Source organism: Myotis nattereri (genome assembly GCF_964212035.1).
Source record: "Myotis nattereri genome assembly, chromosome: 12".
In the NCBI taxonomy this organism is placed as follows: Eukaryota; Metazoa; Chordata; class Mammalia; order Chiroptera; family Vespertilionidae; genus Myotis; species Myotis nattereri.
In genome coordinates this window covers 3069418-3094373 of record NC_138087.1, presented here as the reverse complement: position 1 = coordinate 3094373, position 24956 = coordinate 3069418, and the positions used below count along the sequence as shown (strand labels likewise).

Genomic DNA, 24956 nt, shown 5'->3' with positions numbered 1-24956 from the left:
GTCATTTGTCTTCTTGAGATTAGGAGTCTTTAAAACCATGAGATCCTGGTTCTTGACAAAATTTTTTTCTCTAGTTTCACTGTCTCTGCTCAGATTTTATGGTAAACAGCAAGCAGAAACCAGCAAATGACTTCATCACCTTCCTGGACATCTCCTTAGCTAGATCACCTGTTCATTAGATACATTTCTACTTCCCGTGTTAATAAAGGTGACAGTGTTACTGACCTTTCTGTCCCTGCATAGGAGGATCCCCTTTCCTGCATTTCCAATAGCACTCATTTTTCAGCACAACCTTCCTGCAGCCTCTTCAGTGGCCATATAGTTCCTAGTAACAGACTTCTTAAGGGTCTGCAGGCTTTTGCTAACACCCTCACTGACCTACCAATTTCTGCCCATTGCTCAGGCTCTGAAGCCACTTCTATGTCTCTTCTAGGTCCCCAAATCTGTATCAGTTGTGTATTGCCATATTAAAAATTGCCTCAAAACTCAACAGCTTGAAACCGCAAGCAATATGTTAGGTTCTAATTTCTCTGGGTCAGGAATTTGAGAGTGCTTCACTAGGTAGTTCTGGCTCAGGGTTCTCAAGAGGTTGGAGTCAAGATGTCAGCTAGGACTATAGTATCTGAAGGCTTGAGATCTGCTTGCAAGATGGATCAGGCACATGGCCGTTGGCAGGAAGCCTCATTGCCTTGCCTTGCTGGCCTCTCCACTTACCTATTTGAATTCCCTCACAGCATGGTAGCTGTTCCCCAAATGCAGTGACCAGTAAAGGGAAAGAGCAAGGAGGAAATCAAAGGGCCTTCTATGACCTTAGTATCAGTAGTCACACACTACCCCATCTGCCTTATTCCATTAGGTAAAGAGGTAGAGTCCAGCCCACACTCAAGGAATGGGGGAATTCATCCCACCTCTTAGAGAAAAGTATCAAGGGATCTTTGGAACACTTGAAAACCACTCCATCCTAGCTCAATGGTAATCACATAGGACTGTCATAAGGACGCCATTTTTTATAGCATTTGTTATCATTGGAGGCATAGCTGTCTTAAATTGTAGCTAGATTGGAAGCATTAAAAATTTCTTACTATGAGATAATCTCCACCAATAATAAGATGATCATTTAAGACATCTTGTTCACTTACTATTTTAGTAATATAATTAAATTTTTGGCCCGATATTACTCCTGATATATAGAGTCAGCTCTACTAGGAAGGATTTTAATCTTTTATTAGCTAAAAAGTTGATATTGGAAACTGCCATGTAACTTTTTATCTAAGATCAAAGAGAAAAGCATATTCCTAAGTATAGAGCAGGTCTATGGTAATATACAATTTCATCCCGAAACAAACTAGACTTAGCTTGTTTATGATTCATTTCTAAAACAGAATTATGCCTAAATTCTTTTACACCAGTTTTGTAAAAGTTACAGAACTTTAGAACTGGAAATGCCTTCGAAGTCCCCTGGTTTAACATGTTCATTTTACAGATGAGATAACGGAGGCACAGGAAGTGAGTTTTCTTACTCAAAGCTGATATCTTAGGTGTACTTTCTGAATCGTAGTTCACAGGTTAAGAGATAGAGTATGATTGTGCTGTTGTAAGTAAAGTTTTATATATGTGGATCCTACTGGTTTTTGAAAGGATGGAATTAAAGTTGTCCATGTTTTACTTTCTTGATTCCTGGAGACTGTTCAATAACTGACTGTTTCGTTGTGGTGCACATGTCTGTGTCAATGCAGTAAGGCAATGCGGAAGAAGAAAAGAGAGGAGGCTGAGAAGCTACCTGTGGTGTCTAAAGAAATGTATTATGACATCACTATGGATTTAAAAGAAATATTCCAAACTACAAAGGATAGCCATGAAAAGAAAGACGCACCCTATGTGGACTGTGATGAAGAGAAAGCAAAGGAAGTCCATGTCCCTGCAGCTCCAGTGATGGGGGCCGAGCAGCCTAGCGGGTTCACATTTTCCTTTTTTGAATCAGACACAAAAGATGTAAAAGAAGGTATTTTTCTTTTTTTACTCTTTCATTCTAGGCAGTTTAAACTTAACTGAGTGTACATTAAGTGTAATGATTTAACATTAGCTGAAGAAACTATTTTTTCTTGCACCTAAACAATATGAGGTTCTATATCACATGGCCATAAATGCAATGTTCCTGGAGCTGTGTTTAACACAGTAGAACATTGTTTCAGCTTTAAGAGAGCAAACTTCTAGCATATGAAGGGAAGCTAAAGAATAATGTGCAGCATACCTTCTGTTGAAGAGGTATACTAAGTCATATATTTAAATAATTTCATATCGTGACCTGGCCGGTTTGGCTCAATGGATGGAGCATCGGCCTGCATACTGAATGGTCCCAGGTTCACTTCCGGTCAAGGGCAACTGCCCAGATTGTAGGTTCGATCCCCAGTGTGGGGCATGCAGAAGGCAGTGGATCAGTGATTCTGTCTCATCATCAATGTTTTTATCTCTCTCTCCCTCTCCCTCCCTGAAATCAATTAAAAAAAATTTTTTTAATAAATAAATAGTTTCATATCTTAAATGCGTTTGGAGAAGCCATGACTTATTTACAGAAGCCAGTACCATATGGTAGGAGAAAGGAAGAAATAGGTAACCTTGGCTTTATGTAAATGTGCTATTTCATGGATATCCCAGTTGTTTCAAACTTTATCCTTGAAGATTTGCCAGAATCTAGAGAAAAATACCAGTACCAGTACTGTTATTCCATTTCAGGGGGTTACTGTTGAAGGCCAACATGGTACAAAAGTTAAAAACCCTATTCCTTTGCCCTAACCAGTTTGGCTTAGTGTTTAGCAGGGGTGGGCAAACTTTTTGACTCGAGAGCCACAACGGGTTCTTAAACTGGACCGGAGGGCCAGAACAAAAGCATGGATGGAGTGTTTGTGTGAACAAATATAAATTCAAAGTAAACATCATTACATAAAGGGTACGGTTTTTTTTTTTGTTTTTTTGTTTTTGTTTTTGTTTTTTTTTTTTAGTTTTATTCATTTCAAACGGGCCGGATCCGGCCCGCGGGCCATAGTTTGCCCACGGCTGGTTTAGAGTGTCCGGCTTGGAACTAAAGGGTCCCAGGTTCAACTCCAGTTAAGAGCACATGCCTGTGTTGCAGGGTCAATCCCCAGTAGGAAGTGTGCAGGAGGCAGCCAATCAATGATTCTCTCTCATCATTGATGTTTCAGCCTCTCCCTCCCTCTTCCTCCCTAGCTGAAATGTATAAAAAATATATGTTTAAAAAAAACCCTGTTCCTTCGGGCTGCTCTTTACCTAGTGTTCACATTGGAAGTGCAGCTTTTTTGGAACTTCATTGTGAAAAGTAGGATAGAGGAGAATCCATCCACACCTAACTACAGTGAATTCTATTTTAAAGATCAGCAGTTAAAATAATATCCCTGTATTTAGCTGTTAAATATTAAATGCCAGCTCTGTGGTATTCCAACAGGAGATACAACAATCTAGTAGTTTTTCAAATATTGTTCTAAATAAGACACAATATTGTACATGTCCTGCATATCTCATTCTAATTATGAGAGCCAATTGTGAGAAAAAGGTCTTAAAATAAGTACTAAGACACCTCAGCAACCAAGTGCTTTAAGTACTTGGAACGTTTTGGGGTCATGCACTGAATGTTCGCAGCTTATAGCAGTAGCTTTTTCAGCAGTTCTAGAAAGAGGTTCTGGAAATTGAAAGTGTATACATATGTCTCTTTCCTCATTTATGAATAAACAGGAAGGAAATCCGGTTTTACTACAGTGGGTTCTTTTTAAGGCTTCTCATGCGAGCACAGGTGCAACACTTATTTTTGTTTGTTTTTTTAAACTATAATGCCCATTTATAAACTTTTAGTTTTTATATCTTTTTATAATATTGCTATGTTCCTTATCAATTTACCCTAGCAATGCCAAAAAAGTGATAGTACCTTCTCAGTTAGTATTTGAAAATCTCAAAAGGTACTATCTATTCTTAATTAATGATTAAGATAGTGTAAATGTAGAAATATACTAACATGGTGAAAATAATGAAATGAGTATGTTCAGAAATACTTGGTTACTCATTACAATCCTGTCATCTTTTATGGTCACGATGATACAGAGACCTATAGAGTTGAGACAGTGAAACCTAGTAGGACTGCCTGGCAGGTAGCCCCTCGTTTCCAAGACAGCAGTTCCGAAGAGGACGATGTTACTGAAGAAACAGATGACAGGAAGTCCAGCCCCGGGTAAGCAAATTGTATCTCAACAGATATATTTCATAATTCATAAAACCTGAGTTTTACATGCTTTAGAAATACTTTAGAAAAATAGAAGCTTATTGTTTCAAGACAAATTAATTTTCTCCTCTCAGCTTATTTAGAGAGCTCTGTAGCCTTTTTGTAATGAGGAGCAGATCTCCTTTTCTTGAAATATGGATAGCACTGGGTGGGGGTTATGCTATGCACATGCAAGGGAGCCTAACACTGAAGTCCCTAGTCTGGAAAGAGGATATGGCAGCTGGCTGGCTTCCGACCCCTGGGAAACATTGGTAAACGGGGTATCAATGGTAGGGTGAAAGGATCAGCATCTAGCGTGGGGAAGGGAGAGCATGGTGTGCTTACACAAGTCTTCATCACCAAAGCTTCCAGTAGAAGAGAAGAATGTTGACTAGAAAGAGCATTGGGTTACTTTTCCTCAGCAAAATGAGCAAAACACAAAGCAAATATACTTAAGGAACAGTTAATTTATGTTTTCAGTGTAAATATTTCTCCTTAAATATAGAAATTAACCAACCAATATATGTCTGTCTCTCTCTCTCTCTCTTCAGAGAAGTATCATTACCTGCAAAAGAGACCACTAGATTTTTTTTTTTCTCTAATAATGATGAAAGACTTCTTGGTAAGTCATTTTTTTTTTAATCTCCACTGCACATTCTGATACAATAACGCATCCAGGTAAGAACTGTTCGGCAAAAATCCTAACCCTTTGCAGTGTCGTGTGGCTTAGCCCTCTCTGTTAGACTGATGCATGTTGACATTACAGTTCTAGAGGGCTGAGAGTTTCCTTTCACCACCTCCCTTATTTATTATCATCAACAAGAGCTTCTTTATTTTTTTTTAAATATATTTTTATTGATTTTTTACAGAGAGGAAGGGCGAGAGATAGAGAGTCAGAAATATCAATGAGAGAGAAACATCGACCAGCTGCCTCCTGCACACCTCCCACTGGGGATGTGCCCGCAACCCAGGTACATGCCCTTGACCAGAATCGAACCTGGGACCTTTCAGTCCGCAGGCCGACGCTCTTTCCACTGAGCCAAACCAGTCTTGGCAACAAGAGCTTCGTTAGTTTCAAGGACTTGGGAAGATGCTAGCTAGACACAACACTCCTATGATTTTAGTACCTAAAAGTTCATGTGAAACCTCATTTCTTAAAGTCTAGTACAAATATAAACCATAAAAGTTACATAATAGTAAATGGTATACAAACAACAAAATCCTTGCAATTCTGCATTTTCATTTTGTAAAAAAAGAACAAAATATATATTTTTTTTTCTTTTTTTTTTTCTTCACGTCAGACGGGTCATGTGCCAGAAGCGTAACAAGGTTCATGGGCGGCACATCTCACACAGTAGCGTGAACACCCAATCATCACGGTTAAAATATATATTTTTAAATAGCACAAATTCTTCCAGCTATAGCAGGGAAGTCTGTGCCCAGGAATTTCAGGCACCTCTGGGAGTGCAGTAGCTGCCCTGAAGGGAGACCCGAATCACACCTAATATTTTGATTAAGTTAATGGCATAAGTACTAGCATCTTCTGATAGCCACATCAAAAATACAACTGCACTACAGAATAGGCATTATCCAGAACCACTGGAAATTTAGCTGAACGGAAGTCCTACAACTTAGGATATAAAGAACCCACGTCAATAGTAGGTGAGAGGGGTGGAGATGTAGAATTAGCAGGTCCCACACCCACTTGTGGATAAAAATCTGGAGGAATATTGCAGCTGCAGAGGTCCTCCCTTTGGAGTGAGGGGTCACAGCCCCACATCACACCCCTCAGCCCAGGGTTCCAGTGCCAGGAAGAGAAGTGCCCATCACTTCAGCCTTTAAGAACCAGTGGGGCCCTGACCTGTTTGGCTCAGTGGATGGAGCATCAGCCTGTGGACTGAAGGGTCCCGGGTTCAATTCCGGCCAAGGGCATGTACCTTGGTTGCGGGCACATCCCCAGTGGGGGGTGTGCAGGAGGCAGCTGATTGATGTTTCGCTCTCATCGATGTTTCTAACTCTCTGTCCTTCCTTCCTCTCTGTAAAAAAAATCAATAAAATGTATTTTTAAAAAAAGAATTAGAAGAAGAAACAGTGGGGATTGAGGCTGAGAGAGACAGAGGCTGCTGGAGTTCCAGATAGGCCCATACTCAGACTTATTCATCCTTCTCTGAGGCTGCAGCTTGAAAGGCACCAGGGACGTATGTGGAGGAACTGAACTGCTGGCATCAGGGCAAGACCTAGAGGGGCACCTTTCTCGCAAACAGAAGTGCTGGCAGATGTCATTGTTCCTGTGATGAGCCCTTCCTCACAGACTGAAAGCTGGCACTATATCTGAGTTTGCATCAAGCTGGCTATCACTGTTTGCCCAGCCTGGTAATTCTCTGAAATTCCACACAACATAACTTATAGGCCCACCCAAGCTATTTCCAGTGGCTTTTCCATACCAATGGCCTGTCTTGGCTCAAGTTTCAGAATTGCCTAAAATCCCTCAAACAGCATCTGGCCCCCGGGTGCCCTTGACTTCTTGTTAAGTGGCCCCTGTCCTGACACTAGTCACAACCACCCTTGGTTCACAGCTTGGCCTCACCTGGGCAACTCCAAGCCCAGCACAAGTAGCAGCCATGTGCAGATCGCCTTATAGCTCATGCCACAAATTAGCATGAGCTAATCCCTCACACAGACAGCAATTGACCTTGGCCTGGAGGCCCCAGGAGGCCCCAGAGCCAGCACACTCAGTGGACAGCTTCAGACCACATGGAAGCACTACTCACCACCTTCCACAAGTAATACATTCAAGGTGTGGATGTAGCGGGCACCAGATCCCTGCTGAAGTTAAATCCTGCTCCATGGAGTGGGCCCCTGCACAACCTATCCCCTCTGTTGGTTACAGCCGCACATTGCAGCTGTTTGGCCTGGCAATAAATCCCTCCCATTAACATGCCAAGAGCATTGGAGGGTCAACTACAACAGAAGAGAGTGCACAGCCCACATGAGGAGCACACCTGGAATGCCCAGCTCAGGTGAATGGGGAGGCAGTGTCACTGGAACTATCAGATGTAAAGTTCAAAACGCTAGTTATGAGGATGCTCCTAGAACTTAGTGGAAGAGTAGATGAACTTAGAACTTCAACAGCATAAAACAGAAAATACCAACCAGAAATGAAGGATACATTAACTGAAATAACAATAATAACAGTAAAGTATATGAAGCTGAGAATCAAAACAGCAATTTGTACTGTAAGGAAACAAAAAATATCCAATCAGAACAGCAAAAATAAAAGCTTAGCTAGAGGGAGGAGTTGGGGGAGGGTTTCCTGAGGAGGTGGTGGCCATGGCAGCTGTGTGGTAGCAAGGGTGCCGGTTTTGAATGAGCAAGGCTGAGTCTGAACCAACAGCACGAGCTCGACCAGCAGTGTGGTGTGTGTGTGCGCGTGCGTGCACGCGTGTGTGCGCGCGTGTGTGTGTGTGGGGTGGGGGTGGGGGGGCTATCACACAGTTGCAGTTAAAGTTTGTACCTGCTCACTGACATTATTCCCATTCCTCAAGAGATTAATATGCAGATCTGACAGAGGATGGAAATTAAGTAGAGACCAAATAACTTTGCCAACTACAATTATTATTCATCAGTTCCAAAACAGGTGTTGAAGAGTGAACTTCGTGGGACTTTAGAAGATGCTTCCACAAGTATAAAGATTGAAAGAGGGAATGGGAATGGGAATGTGGCAACACAACAAAATGCTTTGGAACAACTGGAACCTGACTATTTTAAGGACATCACAACAACTATAATGAAAACTCAGAAAATCATTATTAAGAAGAGAGAATCATTAAATTTTGGCACACCAGATGATAGCACAGGTTTCTCTAGTAGATTAGCAGCTACACAAGATAGGCCATTTATTCATCAATCACCTGAATTAGGTGACTTGGATACCTGGCAGGAAGATACCAATGCATGGGAAGAGGAAGATGCAGCCTGGCAAGCAGAAGAAGTTCTGAGGCAGCGGAAGATAGCAGACAGAGAAAAGAGAGCAGCGGAACAGCAGAGAAAGAAAATGGAAAAGGAGGCACAGTGGCTAATGAAAAAGGTGCAAAACAAAACTGGTGTGAAGCTTTCATAACAAATGTTCTTCAAATGTCATAGTGCCAGTGGGAGAAATATGAAATCCACAACCCAGGCAACATTTGTATGGATCAAAGAGTATTTCCCAAAAACAGACACACTGTTTGATTTAATGCATTCATCAGGCCATTCAGTACACTAGGATTCTGTCACAGTATCTTGAACTTGGATTGCCTGAGACTCAAAAGAACAAAAAAGACTTACGAGACATTATTTTCTTCAACATGTTCCATTATAAGACAGTTGTTTACTGTAAGCAAATTATTACAAATGGAATATACCAGTATCTCTTTAAGCTGGTGTTTCTAGCTGAATAAATGGGTGTAAATAATTTTGTGGTGGGAAGAACTCTGTTGTCTATAATATTCTTCATTGTGCATAATTAAATAATTTAAAGAAAAAAACAAATTTAAAACATGAGGATAGTATAAGGAGCCTCTAAGACCATTTCAAGTCTACCAACATTTGCATCATGGAGGTGCCAGAAGGAGAGAAAGAAATTGCAAACCTATTTGAAAAAATAATGACAGAAAACTTGTCTCACTGGAGAAGGAAATAAAAGTCCAAGAAGTGCAGAGAGTCCCAAACAAGATGAACCTAAAGAGGCCCACACCAGGACACATAATTAAAATGCAAAAGGTCAGAGAGAAAGAGATAATCTTAAAAGCAGCAAGAGAGCCCTAACCAGTTTGGCTCAGTGGATAGAGCATTGGCCTGCAGAGTGAAAGGTCCCAGGTTCGATTCCAGTCTAGGGCATTTACCTTGATTGTGGCCACATCCCCAGTAGAAGGTGTGCAGGAGGCAGTTGATTGATGTTTCTAACTCTCTATCCCTCTCCCTTCCTCTTTGTAAAAAAAGCGATAAAATATATTTTTTTTAAAAAAAGCAAGAGAAAAACACTTACCTACAAGCATAAGACTATCAGCTGAATTCTCCACAGAAACTTCGCAAACCAGAAAAGATCAGCAACAAAACCTAGGCCAAATGGACAACTTCCTAGAAGCATACAATCTATCAAAACTCAACCAGGAAGAATCAGAAAACCTGAATAGATAAATGACAACTAATGAAATTGAAGCATTACCAAAAACACTCCCAGCAAACCCAAGTCCGGGAACAGATTGCTCCACAGGGGAATTTACTAAACATTCAAAGAAGAACTAACACCTATCCTCCAAAGACTATTCCAAAAATCCAAGGCGAAGGAACACTTCCAACCTCTTTTTATGAGACCAGTATACCCTAATTTCAATACCAGAGAAAGACACTACAAAAAAAGAGAATTACAGGCCAACATCTCTGATGAACATCAATGCTAAAATCCTCAACAAAATATTAGCAAATCAGATAAGACAATAACCATACATCATGACCCAATGTGATTCATTCCAGGGATGCAAGGTTGGTACAATATTCGAGGCTGGGACATAAAGAAATACATCACATAAAGAAATTTGGAAATAAAAACCACATGGTAATATCAATAGATGCAGAAAAAGGATTTGACAAAATCCAACACCTATTTTTATAAAAATTCAACAAAGTGGGAAGAGAGGGAGGTTATCACAATATAATAAAGGCCATGTATACGAGACCTACAGCCAACAACATACTCAATGGACAAAAACTAAACCATTTCCCTTAAGGTCAGGAATGACACAGGGATTTTTGCTTTCACCACTCCTATTCAACATTGTACTAGAAGTCCTAGACACAGTGATCAGACAAGAAAAAGCATCTAAATTGGAAAGGAGGAAGGAAAACTCATTCACAGATGACGATATTGTACCAGGTGTACCAGTTAATAATGCGGATTTTGGAATCAAAGAAAACAGGATAATTTCAAGAGAAACATCAAAAGTGCTTTATTTAAAGTAATTTCCATTGCTAGCTACACATTTCCCCCATCTTTCAGGTAATTTGTGGCAAACCATTCAGAGAACCAGTTTTCCACTTCTTTGTACATTTTGAAGTGCTGCTCAGAAAGTGCATGTGCCATCAATCAGAACAAGTGGTAAACTGAAGGAGCAAGGTCTGGTGAATACGGCGGGTGGGTTAATACTTCCCAGGCAAGATTTCTTAACGTGTCTTTAACTGGTTTTGAAGTATGTGATGGTGCGTCATCATGAAGCAAAATTACTTTGCAGTGTCTTCTGGAACATTCTGGTCGTTTCGTGATCAAAGCGTGGTTCAAATTGATTATTTGTTGTTCGTAGTGATCAGTATTGACATTTTCACCTGCTTTTAGAAGCTCATAATACACCACACCTTCCTGATCCCACCAAACGCAGAGCATTGTCTTTCCGAAGCGATTTGGCCTCACACGATGTTGATGGTTGACCTGGATCAACCTATGATTTTTGTGCATTTGGGATTCTCGAAATAAATCCACTTTTCATTGCCAGTCACAATTCGATGAAAAAAAAAGACTTTCTTTCGTGCTATTGAAGCAACATTTTACTGATGACTTTTTGGTTTTCTGACCTGGATTTTCTTTGGCTTTCACATTGACATCATCACTTTTAAAGCCTTTAAACCAGTGTTCACAGGTATCTTGAGATGGAGCATGTTCACCATAAGCTTCCCGAAGGATTCAGCAGCACTTTCTTCAAAATAATGAATTAAAACTTCCCGCAAATGCTCTTTTTTGGGGCACAAAATTCAACATTTTTTTTAAAATATATTTTTATTGATTTTTTTACAGAGAGGAAGGGAGAGGGATAGAGAGTTAGAAATATCAATGAGAGAGAAACATCGATCAGCTGCCTCCTGCACACCCCCTACTGGGGATGTACCCGCAACCAAGGTACATGCCCTTGACCGGAATCGAACCTGGAACCGTTCAGTCCGCAGGCCAATGCTCTATCCACTGAGCCAAACCGGTTAGGGCACAAAATTCAACATTTTTAAGGGTAAAATATCTATGATAACACCTTCAGAAAATTTGACATGAAGTTTTGAACCTTGCTGTCAATACAACAAAATAGCATACATATCAAGTCGCATATATATGAACATATATTTAACTCCATCTATTGAAAAAAATCTGCATTGTTAACCAATACACCTGGTACATAGAAAACACTCGACCACGATAAAACAATGAGCTTTTACAAATGTTTGACAAAGTGGCAGGGTACAAAATAAACGTCTGAAAATCTATGTCAATCAGCTTAACAATAACCCACAACTGTGGGACCAACTTGAAAATGTCATTTTTAAAATTTGCTTTTATTTTGTTGGTTTTAGAGAAAGAGGAAGGGAGAGGGATAAGGAGATAGAAACAATGATCAGAGAGGATTATTAATCTGCAGCTTCCTACATACACTCCTCCCCCAACCCCCGACCCCGTGGCACAACCCAGGCATGTGCCCTGACTAGGAATCGAACCACAACTTCTAGTTCATAGGTCCACGCTCAACCACTAGCCACAATGGCTGGGGTCTATGGCATTTTTATACACCAATAATGAACTAACAAAAAAGATAAACTAAAAAAAAAAAAAAAAAATCCCATTTTTTATTGCAACAACAAAATTAAGATACCTAGTAATAAACTCAAACAAGAAGGCAAAAGACCTATACTTGGAAAACTATAGGACATGAAAGAAAGAAATAGAGGAAGATACAAATGAGTTGAGGCATATACTGTGTTCATGAATTAGAAGAATGAACATCATTAAAATGTTCATACTACCCAAAGGAATCTAGATTCAATGCAATTCCTATTGAAATACCATTGGCATATATCACAGATATGGAACAAGTATTCCAAATATTTATATGGAAACAAAGACAACCCAGAATAGCCACTGCAATCTTGAGAAAGTATAACAGTTGAAAGGATCACAATAGCAGATATCAAACTATACTACAGAGTCATTGTGATCAAAACAGCTGGTAATGTCACAAGAACAAAGCCTCCTATTGGGAATTGATCCCACAACCCTGGTATGTGCCCTTGGCTGGAATCAAACCCAGGATCATTCCGTCCACAGGCCAACATGGCTAGGGCTAAACCCATGTCTTTTTGGTCTAGTTGTATTGGACAAAGGAGGCAAGAGCATACAATGGAGTAAAGATCATCTGTTTAATAAATGATTTTTGAAAATTGGACAGGTACATGCAACAACAACAACAAAAAACTGTACCACCAACTTACACCAGACACAAGAATATAAACTCATAATGGGTGAAACACTTAAATGGAAGACACGCAACCATAAAAATCTTAGAAGTAAACATAGGCAGTAAAATCTCAGACATCTCACGTACCAGAATTTTCACTGCTATATCTCCTACGGCGAGAGAAACAAAGGAAAAAATAAGTGGACTATATCAAAACATAAAAGCTTCTGCATGGCAAAAGAAACCATCCTCAAAATGCAAAGGGAACCACATATATGGGAGAACATATTTGTCAATGATACAGCTGGTAGTAGATTAATTTCCAAAATATATAAAGAACTTATACAACTCAACAAAAGGAAGGTGGAACAGTTAAAAAAATGGGTAAAGAACCTGAATATACACTCTCCAAAGTGGACATATGGATGGCCAAGAAATGTGAAAAAATGCTCAACATCGCTAGTAAACAGATGCAAATGACAATGAGGTGTCACCTCACACTTGCTACAGGTTGCAAAAAGTAACAAGTACTGGGGAAGATGTGGGGAAAAGGGAAACAGTCCATTGCTGGTGGGAATTCAGACTGGGACAGCCACAGTGGAAAACAGTATGAAATTTCCTTTAAAAAAAAATGGGCCCTGGCCGGTTTGGCTCAGTGGATAGAGCGTCAGACTGAAGGGTCCCAGGTTCGATTCCGGTCAAGGGCATGTACATTGGTTGTGGGCACATCCCCAGTAGGGAGTGTGCAGGAGGCAGCTGATCGATGCTTCTCTCTCATCGATGTTTCTAACTCTCTATCCCTCTCCCTTCCTCTCTGAAAAATCAGTAAAATATATTTTTTTTAAAAACTTATCATTTAGACTCTAAGGACAGATAAAGAGCTTCCCAAACAAGACCTCTATTACATGAAATGTTAAAGGGCTTCTTTAAGAAGAAAAAATTTAAAAATCAAAAATATGAACAATAAAATGTAATAAATACATACCAACAATTAATTGAATCTAAAAAACAATAAATGAACAAGCAGAACAGTAACAGACTTATAAGTGCTTACAGCTCTTTCACTTTGTCCAGCAGGTCTTCTGGGTTTACCGGAGACCAACAAAAAGAAGAGAAAAGAAACAGACTCACAGATGCAGAAAACATTTTGATAGTTGCTAGATGGGATGGATGTTGGGGCGATGGGTGAAATACGTGTTACAAAATAGTCACTGGGATGTAATGTATTTGACACTAATAACTTTGGTGTCAAATGGGTATTAGTTTTATCAGGATGTTCACTTAAGAAGTTATAGGTCTAATCGCTGGGTATACACTTGAAACTAATATAATGTATTTGATGTGTAATTGAAAAATTAAAAATGATTTTAAAATAATAACAAAATTTCAAAATTAGCATAAATTGATGGTTTTGTCTGTAGGTCTTAACTGGAATTAAAATCCTTGATAATGCCAGCACTAGAATAGTATCCTTTTTCATAGTGATTTGTTTTCTTATCTTTTTTTTATCTTCCTGGAGTAGGTTCTGACTTATTCTGGAGAGGAATGGGAGGTAATATTAGTAGGAATTCTTGGGAGGCCAGAACAAACAACCTGCGTATGGTGAGTATTTGTATGTTTGTATTGTCTCCATAAACAGATACTTTGTTATCTTTGTATTAATATACTAGAGGCCCTCAACCCAACCTGCACTCTTTCCAGTCTGGGATCCCTCTCACAATCCAGGACTGCTGGATTCCAACCGCTTGACTGCCTGCCTGCCTGATTGCCCCTAACCCCTTCTGCCTGACAGCCTGATCGCTCCTAAACACTCCCCTGCCACCGTGATCAATGCCTAACTGCTCCCCTGCTGGCCTGATCACCCCAACTGCCCTCCCCTGCCAGCCCAATTGCCACCAACTGCCCTCCCCTGCAGCCCTGGTCCCCCCAACTTCCCTCCCTTTCAGGCCTGGTCCCCCCCAACTGCCCTCCCCTGCCGACCTGGTTGCCCCTAACTACCCTCCCCTGCAGACCTGGTTGCCCCTAACTGCCCTCCCCTGCAGTCCATTTGTGTCCACATGGGGTGCGGCCATCTTGTGTGTTGGAGTGATGGTCAATTTGCATAGTACCTCTTTATTACATAGGATGCCTTTTGTAAGAATATTGGCATAAAGTATGAAACCTAAGACACCCCCTAACCACTTTTGGGTGAAAGAATGACAACTGAGAACATGATTTAAACACTTAGAATTACAATGTTGGAAGGGAACTTTGAGGTTGTTTGATGCTACACACATGGTACAAGTGAAGAGACACGACCGTCCTAATTCAGTCACTGGTCCAAGTTCCAGGCATGTGTCATTAAGTAACAGGGAATCACAAAGGCTTGTATGTTTTTATGTTTTTCTAGGATTGTCGGAAGAAACATAAAGATGCCAAAAGGAGAGTGAAACCAAAATAAAGTGTCATTATGGGTTTTGATACTGATTGTGAACAAGATTCACCTGTGGAAATTGAGTCACCTAGAAAATAATTTTAGCTATCAAGAACTTGGAGTTGAGGAATATTCAAAATCCAGCTAATGGATACCATCTGGTTGTTGCTGCTATGTTTTTCTGTGGATTTCCCCTATTTCTACCTAAGTACTTCAAAAAAATTAAACTGAACTTTTTTTTTTTTTTAATGAAGCACAAGATAGTCCCTCAAATAAAAGAAAACTTTTTGTATGTAATCTCGTTGCCCTCCATCCTCAATGACAAATGGGCATCTTTTGATACAAGCTTTACATAAAGCCTTTTATAATATGTGGGTCAGCCTGGCTGGCGTCACTCAGTGGTTGGGCGTCACTCAGTGGTTGAGCGTCAACCTATGAACCAGGAGGTCACGATTTAATTCCCAGTCAGTGCACATGCCTGGGTTGCAGGCTCTATCCCCAGTGTGGTGCATGCAGGAGGCGGCCGATCGATTATTCTCGCTCATCATTGATGTTTCTGTCTCTCCCTCTCCCTTCCTCTCTGAAATCAATAAAAATATTTTTTTTAATGATAAAATATATGGGTCAGGGCACTTGTGTTTTTCAAGTTAGGTTTTGTGTGAATTTTGGCTACTTGATTATTTATTTCTGATTGTACCAAGTACACTTTACCTCCGTTCTATGTTTTTTGTTTTAAGAGATTGAACACAAGTCAAACTTGAGTTTTGTACTTGCTTTCTGGTGAGTAGTGAACTGAAATGCAGGAACTTCCAGACCAATGTTCTAGGAGAGTTCTGGGAAGACCAGAAAAGGACAGCAAATAGAGTTTTCCTATCCTTCGCCTCCAGGAATTGATAGAGGCAAGCCCATCAATCCCACAATTCTAGTTAGAGCAGAGGCTTATGAAAAATCCAAGTGTTTGAAAGGTATGAAATCAGTTAGGAGTCAGGACCCTAAGTCCCTATAGGGAGGCAGATTTAATACCTTATTAAATCAACTGGGCTAGAATGAAGACAATCCTATCAAACTTGGCTCTGTACAACAGTGTGTTGGACTTGGCCTGTGTGGCTCAGTTGATTGAACGTGGTCTCCTGCACCAAAAGTTCTCCATTTGATTCCCTATCAGGGCACATCCAGGTTGCAGGTTCGATCCTCAGTCAGGATCTATGCAGGAGGCAAACAATTGATGTCTCCCTCACACCACTGTTTCTCCTTCTCTCTTCCCCTCTCTCTAAAAATCAATTAAAAATAAAACATTAAAAAATTGTGTTGTATAAATCCCAAGGGATTATCATTGAAACTGTGTATTTCTGTGCCCTAACCGATTTGGCTCAGTGGATAGAGCGTCGGCCTGTGGACTGAAAGGTCCCAGGTTCGATTCCGGTCAAGGGCGTGTACCTTGGTTGCTGGCACATCCCCAGCAGGGGGTGTGCAGGAGGCAGCTGATAGATGTTTCTCTCTCATCATCGATGTTTCTGACTCTCTCCCTTTCTCTCTGTAAAAAAATCAATAAAATATATTTTTTTAAAAAAGAAACTTATTTCTGAAATGAAGCATTTATTGATTTACATCTTGATTGAATATAACTTAATGAGGGCTGGAATGTTGTCTTTGTTATGTCCCCACTGCCTGGAATCATGTCTAGCACATAGTGGGTGCTCAGCACATAATTTTTTAATAAACAGGGTCCAAGGAACTAAGTAGCCTAAGAGTCAGTCCTGTGTTTCCAATACTTCAGACTTCACGGAGAATGGAAACAACCTCTCAGCAAAATAAATAATCCAAATGTTCCACCTTGTGTTGATGTCTATTTCATTTACACATTCTTATCTGCTGCTGCATAACGTTATCTCCTTAACAATTATTTATTGTTCTTACAAAAATCAATTTGGTCATATTCCTTGGGGACTGTCCATCGCTTCTCCTTGTAGTGTCTTTGGCATGGCTCTGCTGCAGCCAGTGAGTCCATTTCTAGGATGGCCCACTCAGTGCCTATCATGAGTTTTTTCCCAGCATGGCAGCTAGGTTTGGGGATCAGGAAACAAATGCCACCAGTCTCTTAAGGCCTAGCTCAGAAATGGCTCAGTCATTTCCACTAGAGTCTAGGTAGGAACAGAACACTGAACCCACTTGGGCTCAATGGCTGTGGACATACACCCTCACCTCTCAGTGGGACGAGTTTTTGTTTGTGACCATGTTTAAATCTCCAAAGCAAAAGTGATACCAAGTAGCTTTGCCCACCCCCAATTCCTGAACCCCAGATACAACCACCTTAAACAATTTAATGTTTCCTCTGAATTTATCTCCATATTTTTACCTAGTATGCTTATGCTGTGGTTTCTTGGTTTTTCCATTTTAGAGATTACCTATTGACATCCTACTCTGACAAATGAAGATTTACCCCTGGCCGGTGTGGCTCAGTTGGTTGAGCATTGTCCTGTGCACCAAAAGTTTCAGTTTCAATTCCTAGTCAGGGCACATGCCCAGGTTGTGGGCTCAATCCCCAGTAGGGAGAGTGAAGGAGGCAGCCTCTTGATGTTTCTTCCTCTCTCTAAAATCAATTTTTTTTAAATAAGAAAAAAACAGTTTAATAAGGATTTAACTGTAATCCAAGTAGAATATTTTGACCACATTTAACCTTGTCCTAGAATCTTTTTTTCACTTGCTCAACTTTTTCTATATTTAGTCCTCTCATGTTTCCCAACGATACCATAAAGTGTGTCTCAGTACAACTTTTAAGTAATCAGACTCATCCTCCTCCCCCTTTTTCCCTGGTCTCATCAGTCTAAGAGCCGTCTGCCCTGTTCTAAGCTGGACTGTGTAGACGGATGATAAAAATGAACTGGGCAAGGTAGCAACTTAAGGAATGCAAAGACTTAAAATACACTCCAAATACTTCTGGTTAATAAGCTGAAGACACACAACTACTAAATGTGTGTGTTTTCAAGCAAGTTAAGTTATTGAGTCGCAATTTACCCCTTGAGTAAGGACATGAATCCTGCCTTACTCTAATCCCTGATACTTTGTAGAGTTTTCTTAAACCCTAATTGACTGTTGAATGAATGTTACACAGATTATCAAAATGTTCTTAGCCCTGACCGGTTTGGCTCAGTGGATAGAGCGTCAGCCTGCAGACTCAAGGGTCCCATGTTCGATTCCTGTCAAGGGCATGTACCTTGGTTGCGGGCACATACCCAGTAGGGAGTGTGCAGGAGGCAGCTGATCGATGTTTCTCTCTCATCGATGTTTCTGGCTCTCTATCCCTCGCCCTTCCTCACTTTAAAACATCAATAAAATATATTTTTAAAAAAATGTTCTTAATGTTGTGCTTTCTACATATTCTTGGCCAGATCAATTAGTTGTTTTTTTTGTCACTGTTAATGGGTACAGTAAGCAGTTACATGCAAAATTATTCTCAATTTGTCAAGGCCTAGAATTTCCTCTATAGTCTCTGGTGCCAAAGCCTGAGGTCTACTAACCTTTGCATGGCTCCAGATTCTCTCCTACTTTTTTTTTTTTTGTAATATATTTTATTGATTTTTTACAGAGAGGAAGGGAGAGAGATAGAGAGTTAGAAACATCGATGAGAGAGAAACATCGATCAGCTGCCTCCTGCACATCTCCCACTGGGGAGGTGCCCACAACCCAGGTACATGCCCTTGACCGGAATCGAACCTGGGACCTTTCAGTCCGCAAGCCGACGCTCAATCCACTGAGCCAAACCGGTTTTGGCTCCTATTTTTTTTTTAAATGTATAAGTTTTATTGATTTTAGAGAAGGGGAGAGAGAAAAATCAAAGATGAGAATCATTGATTGGCTGCCTCCTGCACGCCCTCTATTGGGGGATGAGCCCAAAATCCAAACCAGCAGATCTTAAGATGCCAGGGAGACATGCAGCACAAACAGTAAGTAAGTGAGCAGATAAATAAGCAATTTTTTTTTCAGAATGGGAAAAGTTTTTAAGGCTGGTTAGCAGACATTTCTTTTTATCTCTCCATATGGCCATTTACCATAATTTATGCAGTAAAATCCAGAACTCTGTGTTAGGGTCGCTAAAGGAGGAACGCCCAAGGCCAAAGGGGTAAAGAATTATGAATATATTAGGTCATCTGGAAACCAAATGGCTGAGCCCCAAAATGGCGCCAGCACCCAGGAACAGGGCGTGGGAGGTTTTAAAGGAGTCTAGGTGGCTTTTTCTGAGAAGAGAATTCTCTATCCGAGTCCTAAGGAGAAAGATAATGGTCTTAGCAAGTGGATTGTGGTCTTAGCAAGTGCTGAGCAAAAGGGAATGTTGGTTGTGAAGTGGTGTAAAGTTCAGTTGCCAGGGTAGGGGTATCCATTCAATTATTTGGTCAAACCTAACATTCCAGCTTTTTTGTTTTATGGAATAGGGATGAAAGTCATATCTTTTCATAATTACTTCCTGCTGAGTGGGGATGTCAGGATCACAGGGGATTGGACTTGTTTAAAATATAGTTTTATTGATTTCAGAGAGGAAGGGAGAAAGAGATAGAAACCTCAATGGTGAGAGAGAATCACTGATTGGCTGCCTCCTGTAAGCCCCCTACTGGGAAACGAGCCTGCAACCTGGGCATGTGCCCTTCACTGGAATCTAACCTCAGACCCTTCAGTCCACAGGCCGACACTCTATCCACCAGGCCAAACTGGCTGGGGCAGGGGTTTGGACTTTGATGGTAGTCCACCGGATGAGGGGGTGCAGCAGCATAATTTCCCCAAGAGATGGGCTGGTGACGGCTGTGGGTGTCCTGTTGAGGGACTGGAAGGCAGAAGCTGGTCCTGAGGCTGCCACAGCGTCACTTGTCTGGTTTTGCTGCTTTTCTGGGCCTGGAGCTGAAATACAACTGAGACCTAGATGTTGTCTTTAGGGAGGAAAAGATCAGGGGTCTAAGCTGCCTAACCTGGTAGAGACAAACCGTTTTATAAATTTTAGTATTATTGAGGCAAAAGCTAGAAGAACAAGAATTATGGTCTGGTGGAAGGAAAGAAACATTAGTTTGGATGGGTGTAGTCTACTATACCAAAATGAGGTTGTTTCTCTTAGTTTCATTTATCCTTGGTTTAGGAAGATAGCCTTTACTAGATGGCTGCGGACTGCTTGGCATCTGGATTTTCTAGACGGTTGCAACTGATTTTTGCTATCTCACTTTCCCTATTCTGCTTGTCCTGGCTCACTGGCCTGTGTCATTTATATAACTTCCTTTTAACATTTCTCTCTACAAACCTTCTATAACTTTCACAAACATTCTCTGAGGCCTTCTTTTGGGCTTTAGCCTTGGCCTGACCTTGCCTTTGTTTTTGGATTTGGGTCTCCTCATCTCTATTATTAAAGACATTTAAGGATAACAGGGTTATCCTTATCCTTTTTGAGGGGTTTGTGAACCCATGTCTATGTTTGAAATTTGCGGCATATGTTGGGGGCTTATTGGGATATAAAATGAGTGTTCACAAGAAGGATTCCCTCTGGGCAGGTGGGGTCCTTTTTGAGTCTGGCAATGAGGCAGGTAATTATATGGCTGTGGAGGCAGTGCCCTGGAGAATTAACCTGATAGGCCAATCTCGGGGGTCAGTTTGGGGGACCATGTCAGCATCCTCTCTATGAAGGGCATCGGCATGGCCATGAGCTGCTAGCCAGACATGCTCCTTCTCTTCTGGGGTGAGAGAGGAGGACAGGAAGACACAGATGTCATGCCAGATCAGGTCATGTACTGAGTCAGGTACTCAAATTCCTTAGTAAAGGTAGTGGGGTAGGTGGAAAAATACCTGAGATGCCTCTCAATCTGTGTGAGGTTGGACATGGAAAATGAGATGTGTACCTAGCCAAACTCTCGGCCCTGGCCACCTCTCAGAAGGGCAGGATGGGGGGCTGGAGGCTGGGTTATCTGGGAACAAGTAAGAGTGGGGCTTGGTAAGGAGGAGAGAGAAGGGTAATTGCAGAGTGTAAAGAAGGCCTGGGTATAGGGGATCTCTGACAACTTCCCATTGCAGTGACAGAAATTAAGTCCTGGAGAAGGTTAAAAATCTTGGGCCAGTGTGAATCATTGTCTAATTTATCTTGTGGATACGTGCCGGGAGCCGGTCCATCCTTGCTGTTTCAAGGGACCTGGCATATATGGCATACTGTTCTTAATATGTTTGCTCACCTTCTTGGCACTATGTGTTTTAACCAAGGTCACCTCTCTGAGAAAGGTTGTTTCCCCAGGTAGGGATTTTCCCCTGAAGTTAGGGAGGGAATAAAAACCCTTAACTAAGTGCCAGGCGGGTAATTAATCACTTTAACTACGAACAATCATGCTTAAGCTACATAATCTTTACTCCCTGGAATGGAGATAAGAAACGCCCTAACCTTTGGAATAGAGATTGATAGGATTGGAATCAACTGGTATAAATACAGATGTAACGAGACAACAGGACACAGAACCTACACAGAACCTAGAGACAGAAGAACTTTGCTGGAGAGAACATGGCAAAAGATCCTGGACAGAAACTGGCCACAGAACCTAGAGACAGAACCTGGCTACAGAACCTGGATAGAACATGGCAAGAGAACCTGACTAGAACCTGGTGACTGAACCTGGCTGGAGAACCTGGACAGAACTTGGTTGGAGATCCTAGACAGAACCTGGCTGAAGAACCCGACTACAGAACCTGGCAACTGAACCTGGCGGGAGACCCTGGACAGAACCTGGCTGGAGAAACTAGCGAGGGAACATGGACACAGAACCTGGCTGGAGATCCTAACCAGAACTTTGCTGGAGATCCTGACCAGAACTTGGCTAGAGATCCTGGCTAGGCTGCTGATCAACTGAACGCTGTCTCCGTGTCATTCCTTCTTCGCCAACTCCGTCCACACCTTTGGGGACCCCTGGACCTGCTGGGGTTGAACCCCAGCAGATACGGTGCTTTGTCCGGACTCCATGGAAAGGCTGAGTGTGTTCAGATATGGAGGAGACATGCCAGAGGAGTGTTCTTTGGGGGGGATGGAAAAAAATTCCCTGCGGTGTAAATTAGGAAGAGGAGGTAAGCAACAAAGGGAGACCTGGGGAGCAAGACTAGAGGGAGGGCATCCCCACCATCTAGTCAGGCTCTGGAGAGAGGAAGACAGTCTAATCCATGCGGCAGGCATCCCTTGTGACAAGGAAGACTGTGGAACCTGGTCCCAGGGCCGAAGCCAAACTGAAGAGGATTTCTGGCCTAGTGCTAGGTCTTTTGTCTGAGATGACAACAAATCAAAACTACGGAGGGGTAATCCAATTGTCACCTCCTGGAGATGAAACGAACTGGGGTTGAGTGGGGGGGTCAGCAATGGGAAGGAGTGGTCTCCAATCTGGCACCCTCGTTGGCTGGTTGGGAGAGCCTGTAAGGGAGGGAGGCCTAATCATATCACCCATGTAGGATTTGGAGGTAAGCCCAGGTCGCGCTGCCACTGCCTATTGCTCTCCAAGTAGCAAATTCAGGGTGATTAAAGCTGGGGTGATGGCTCCCCCTCACCATGGATCCCTCCCAGGTTTTGGCACCAAATGTTAGGGTCACTGAAGGAGGAACACATGAGGCCAAAAGGGGTAACGAATTATGAATTTGGTCATCTGGAAAACCAGATGGGCTGAGCCCCAAAATGGTGCCAGCCCCAAAATGGTGCCAGCCCCCAGGGGCAGGGAGTCCAAGGTTTTAAAGGACTCTAGGTGGGCTTTTTCTGGGCAGAAAATTCTCTGGGCAGGTCCTAAGGGGAAAGATAATGGTCTTAGGAAGTGGAATGTGGTCTTAGCAAGTGCTGAGCAAAAGGGAATGTTGGTGTAAAGGTCAGTTGCCAGGGGAGGGAGTATCCATTCAATTATTTGATCAAACTTAACACTCTGCAGGTGCACTGAAGGACACAAAAGGGGAAGCTTCCCTGGAACACCACTGACCACCCTCTCCGCTCCTTTCAGACATAGCATAGTGGCCTCCACCTTTTTCTGAGAAACAGCAGGGTCTCCCCAGATCGGTGGTCAGGAATTGCAGTGTGCATCAGAATTGTCCAGCTGCCTGTTCAAGTGCAGCTTTGTTTAAAGGTCAATTTTTTTAATTATTCATTTTAGAGAGAGAAACATTTACTTATTATTCCACTTGTCTATGCATTAATTGGTTGATTCTTGTCTGTGCCCTGACCAGGGATGGAACCTGTAATGTTGGTTTATGGGGATGAGACTCTAATCAACTAAGTGCCCAGACAGGGCAGAAATGCTGCTTTTTTGAGCCACCTCCAGAGACAGTTCCAGCAGGCCTGTCTGTATTCTGGGCCTCTGCATTTTTGCCAGCTCCTGGGTAATTTGGTGAAGGTCTGCACTAGACTGAAAAACAGCCCTAGAGCCCAGGCTGCTTTGGGGACTGGTGCTCACAGCCCCCCAGTACAATGACCGCGGCCACTGCCGGGGGACGTGACTGGTCCCCTGCACGGGGAGGTGAGCCCTGACAACCGCGAGCACCTGGGTGACAACTCCCAGGCTGGATGCAGCCCTAGAGCCTCCACTGCATGACTGTCACAGCCAGTCCCCTCCGGAATCGCCCAGCTGTCTTCCCAGCACGCACCGCGGGGCCTGACCCTAGAGCCCAGAGCATCCAATCGGCGTTGGGTTTGTTGCCTGGTGCCCTCCGTCACGCGCTGATTGGCTGGTGCGGTGACGTCCTCAGCTAGCGGTCCGGCCTTGCGTCACCTCGGTCACCGGGCGCCTCGTGTGCGGCTCTTCACAGGCTCCCGTCGCGGCCCTCAGGTACGGCGCGTCGGGAACATAGTGAACACAGTTTGGTGGGGTTTTTGAATGTTTACTGGGCTGTCGCTTAGTTGCGCGCATATCTAGTTCCAAGGAGAAGATTGGGAGGGTCAGCGGGGCTGAAGACCTGGGAACCGGCCGAGATTGCAGCCCTGGGAGCTCCCCTTCCTAGGGGCGTGGCGGGAACCCGGACCCGGGGGGCGGGGAGGGGCGGCCTTGGTGGGACGGAGCTTGCCGAGGGTGCAGGCGGCGGCGCGGTTAGGAATTACTGGGAAGTCGGGGTCTCCCTGAGAACCACGAGCGGCGTGCGGGCGGGGCCGGGTAGCGGGCGGACCTGCCGTGGGCTTGGGGTGGGAGAGGCGGCTTCTCCGAGCTGCGATGGGGTTGGGGCCTTGAACTAGTCGGTAGGAGTTGAGGTCTTGGTGTTTGGCATAATAATGCAGTGACTCTTAATCTTTTGCGCAGTAGTAGCTCCCTAAAAAATGCTATCAAAGTTATGAGCCATCTTCATAAGTCTCATTTACTCAAAAAAAGAAAAAGGTAAGCCCTGGCCGGTGGGCCAACGGTTAGAGCATCGGCCCGGGGACCTAAGCGTTGGGCGTTGACACTCCTGGTCGAGGGCACTTACCTCGGTTGCAGCTCCTACCCCGCCCCGGCTGGGCTGCCCATGTTTCCCTCCCTCTGTCTCTCTCTTCCCCTGCCTTCCACTTTCTCTAGAAATCAATGGAAAGATATCCTCGGGCGAGGATTAAAAAAAAAAAAGTTCCGCTGCGTGTTCCTGACTGTTCAGAACCGCTGCAGAGCATTGACGCTCACGCTGCCACGTGCGCGCGAACCCCGGGGGCTTGGTGAGGTGTGGGTGCCGACTCCCGTCCGGAGGCGGCTGGCCAGCTGCTCCCGCAGCTCCCGCAGGCCTGGCAGTCACGGGGCCAGCCGCGGGGGCATTGGAAGCGACGAAATCAATGTGTTGGTAGCTGAAGATCTAGCCTTCCAGTGCGATCCCGAAAGGGTCCTGAAATACGGTACTGAACGAGTAGGACCTTGAAAGGCTGGAGGTGTAACAAGAGCAGAAGGTCCAAAATGCCCCTAACTTGTGTTTAAGCCGTTTAATGGCACACTCCACTCAGAAATGGACAATAAATTAAGTGGCCTCTGGTACTTCTCTTACTTTTTTCCTGTATAAAACTTGCATCTCAGAAATAATGGAAAGAAAAAATCTC

The 24956-nt window shown here is 42.9% G+C and overlaps 2 protein-coding genes and 1 pseudogene across 3 annotated transcripts in view; all 3 read left to right on the top strand.

Moving 5' to 3' along the window:
* NOL8 (nucleolar protein 8) overlaps positions 1–16494 on the top strand; it is a 51741-nt gene extending 35247 nt beyond the window's left edge. The window contains exons 13-17 of the mRNA XM_081103203.1: positions 1737–2002; positions 4111–4237; positions 4819–4889; positions 14039–14118; positions 14906–16494. Of these exons, the coding sequence (XP_080959329.1) occupies positions 1737–2002; positions 4111–4237; positions 4819–4889; positions 14039–14118; positions 14906–14956 (595 nt within the window). The 3' untranslated portion in view covers positions 14957–16494. The remainder of the gene's footprint in view (positions 1–1736; positions 2003–4110; positions 4238–4818; positions 4890–14038; positions 14119–14905) is intronic.
* On the top strand, positions 7257–9017 carry LOC308528390 (receptor-binding cancer antigen expressed on SiSo cells-like; annotated as a pseudogene). The gene is made up of 2 exons: positions 7257–7287; positions 7775–9017. The product of its transcript is annotated as a receptor-binding cancer antigen expressed on SiSo cells-like (transcript).
* A 7139-nt stretch (positions 16495–23633) lies between the features above and the next one.
* Positions 23634–24956, top strand: part of IARS1 (isoleucyl-tRNA synthetase 1) — a 98354-nt gene continuing 97031 nt past the window's right edge. Inside the window, exon 1 of the mRNA XM_081103200.1 lies at positions 23634–23736. The gene's annotated coding sequence lies outside the window, so the exon portion shown is untranslated. The remainder of the gene's footprint in view (positions 23737–24956) is intronic.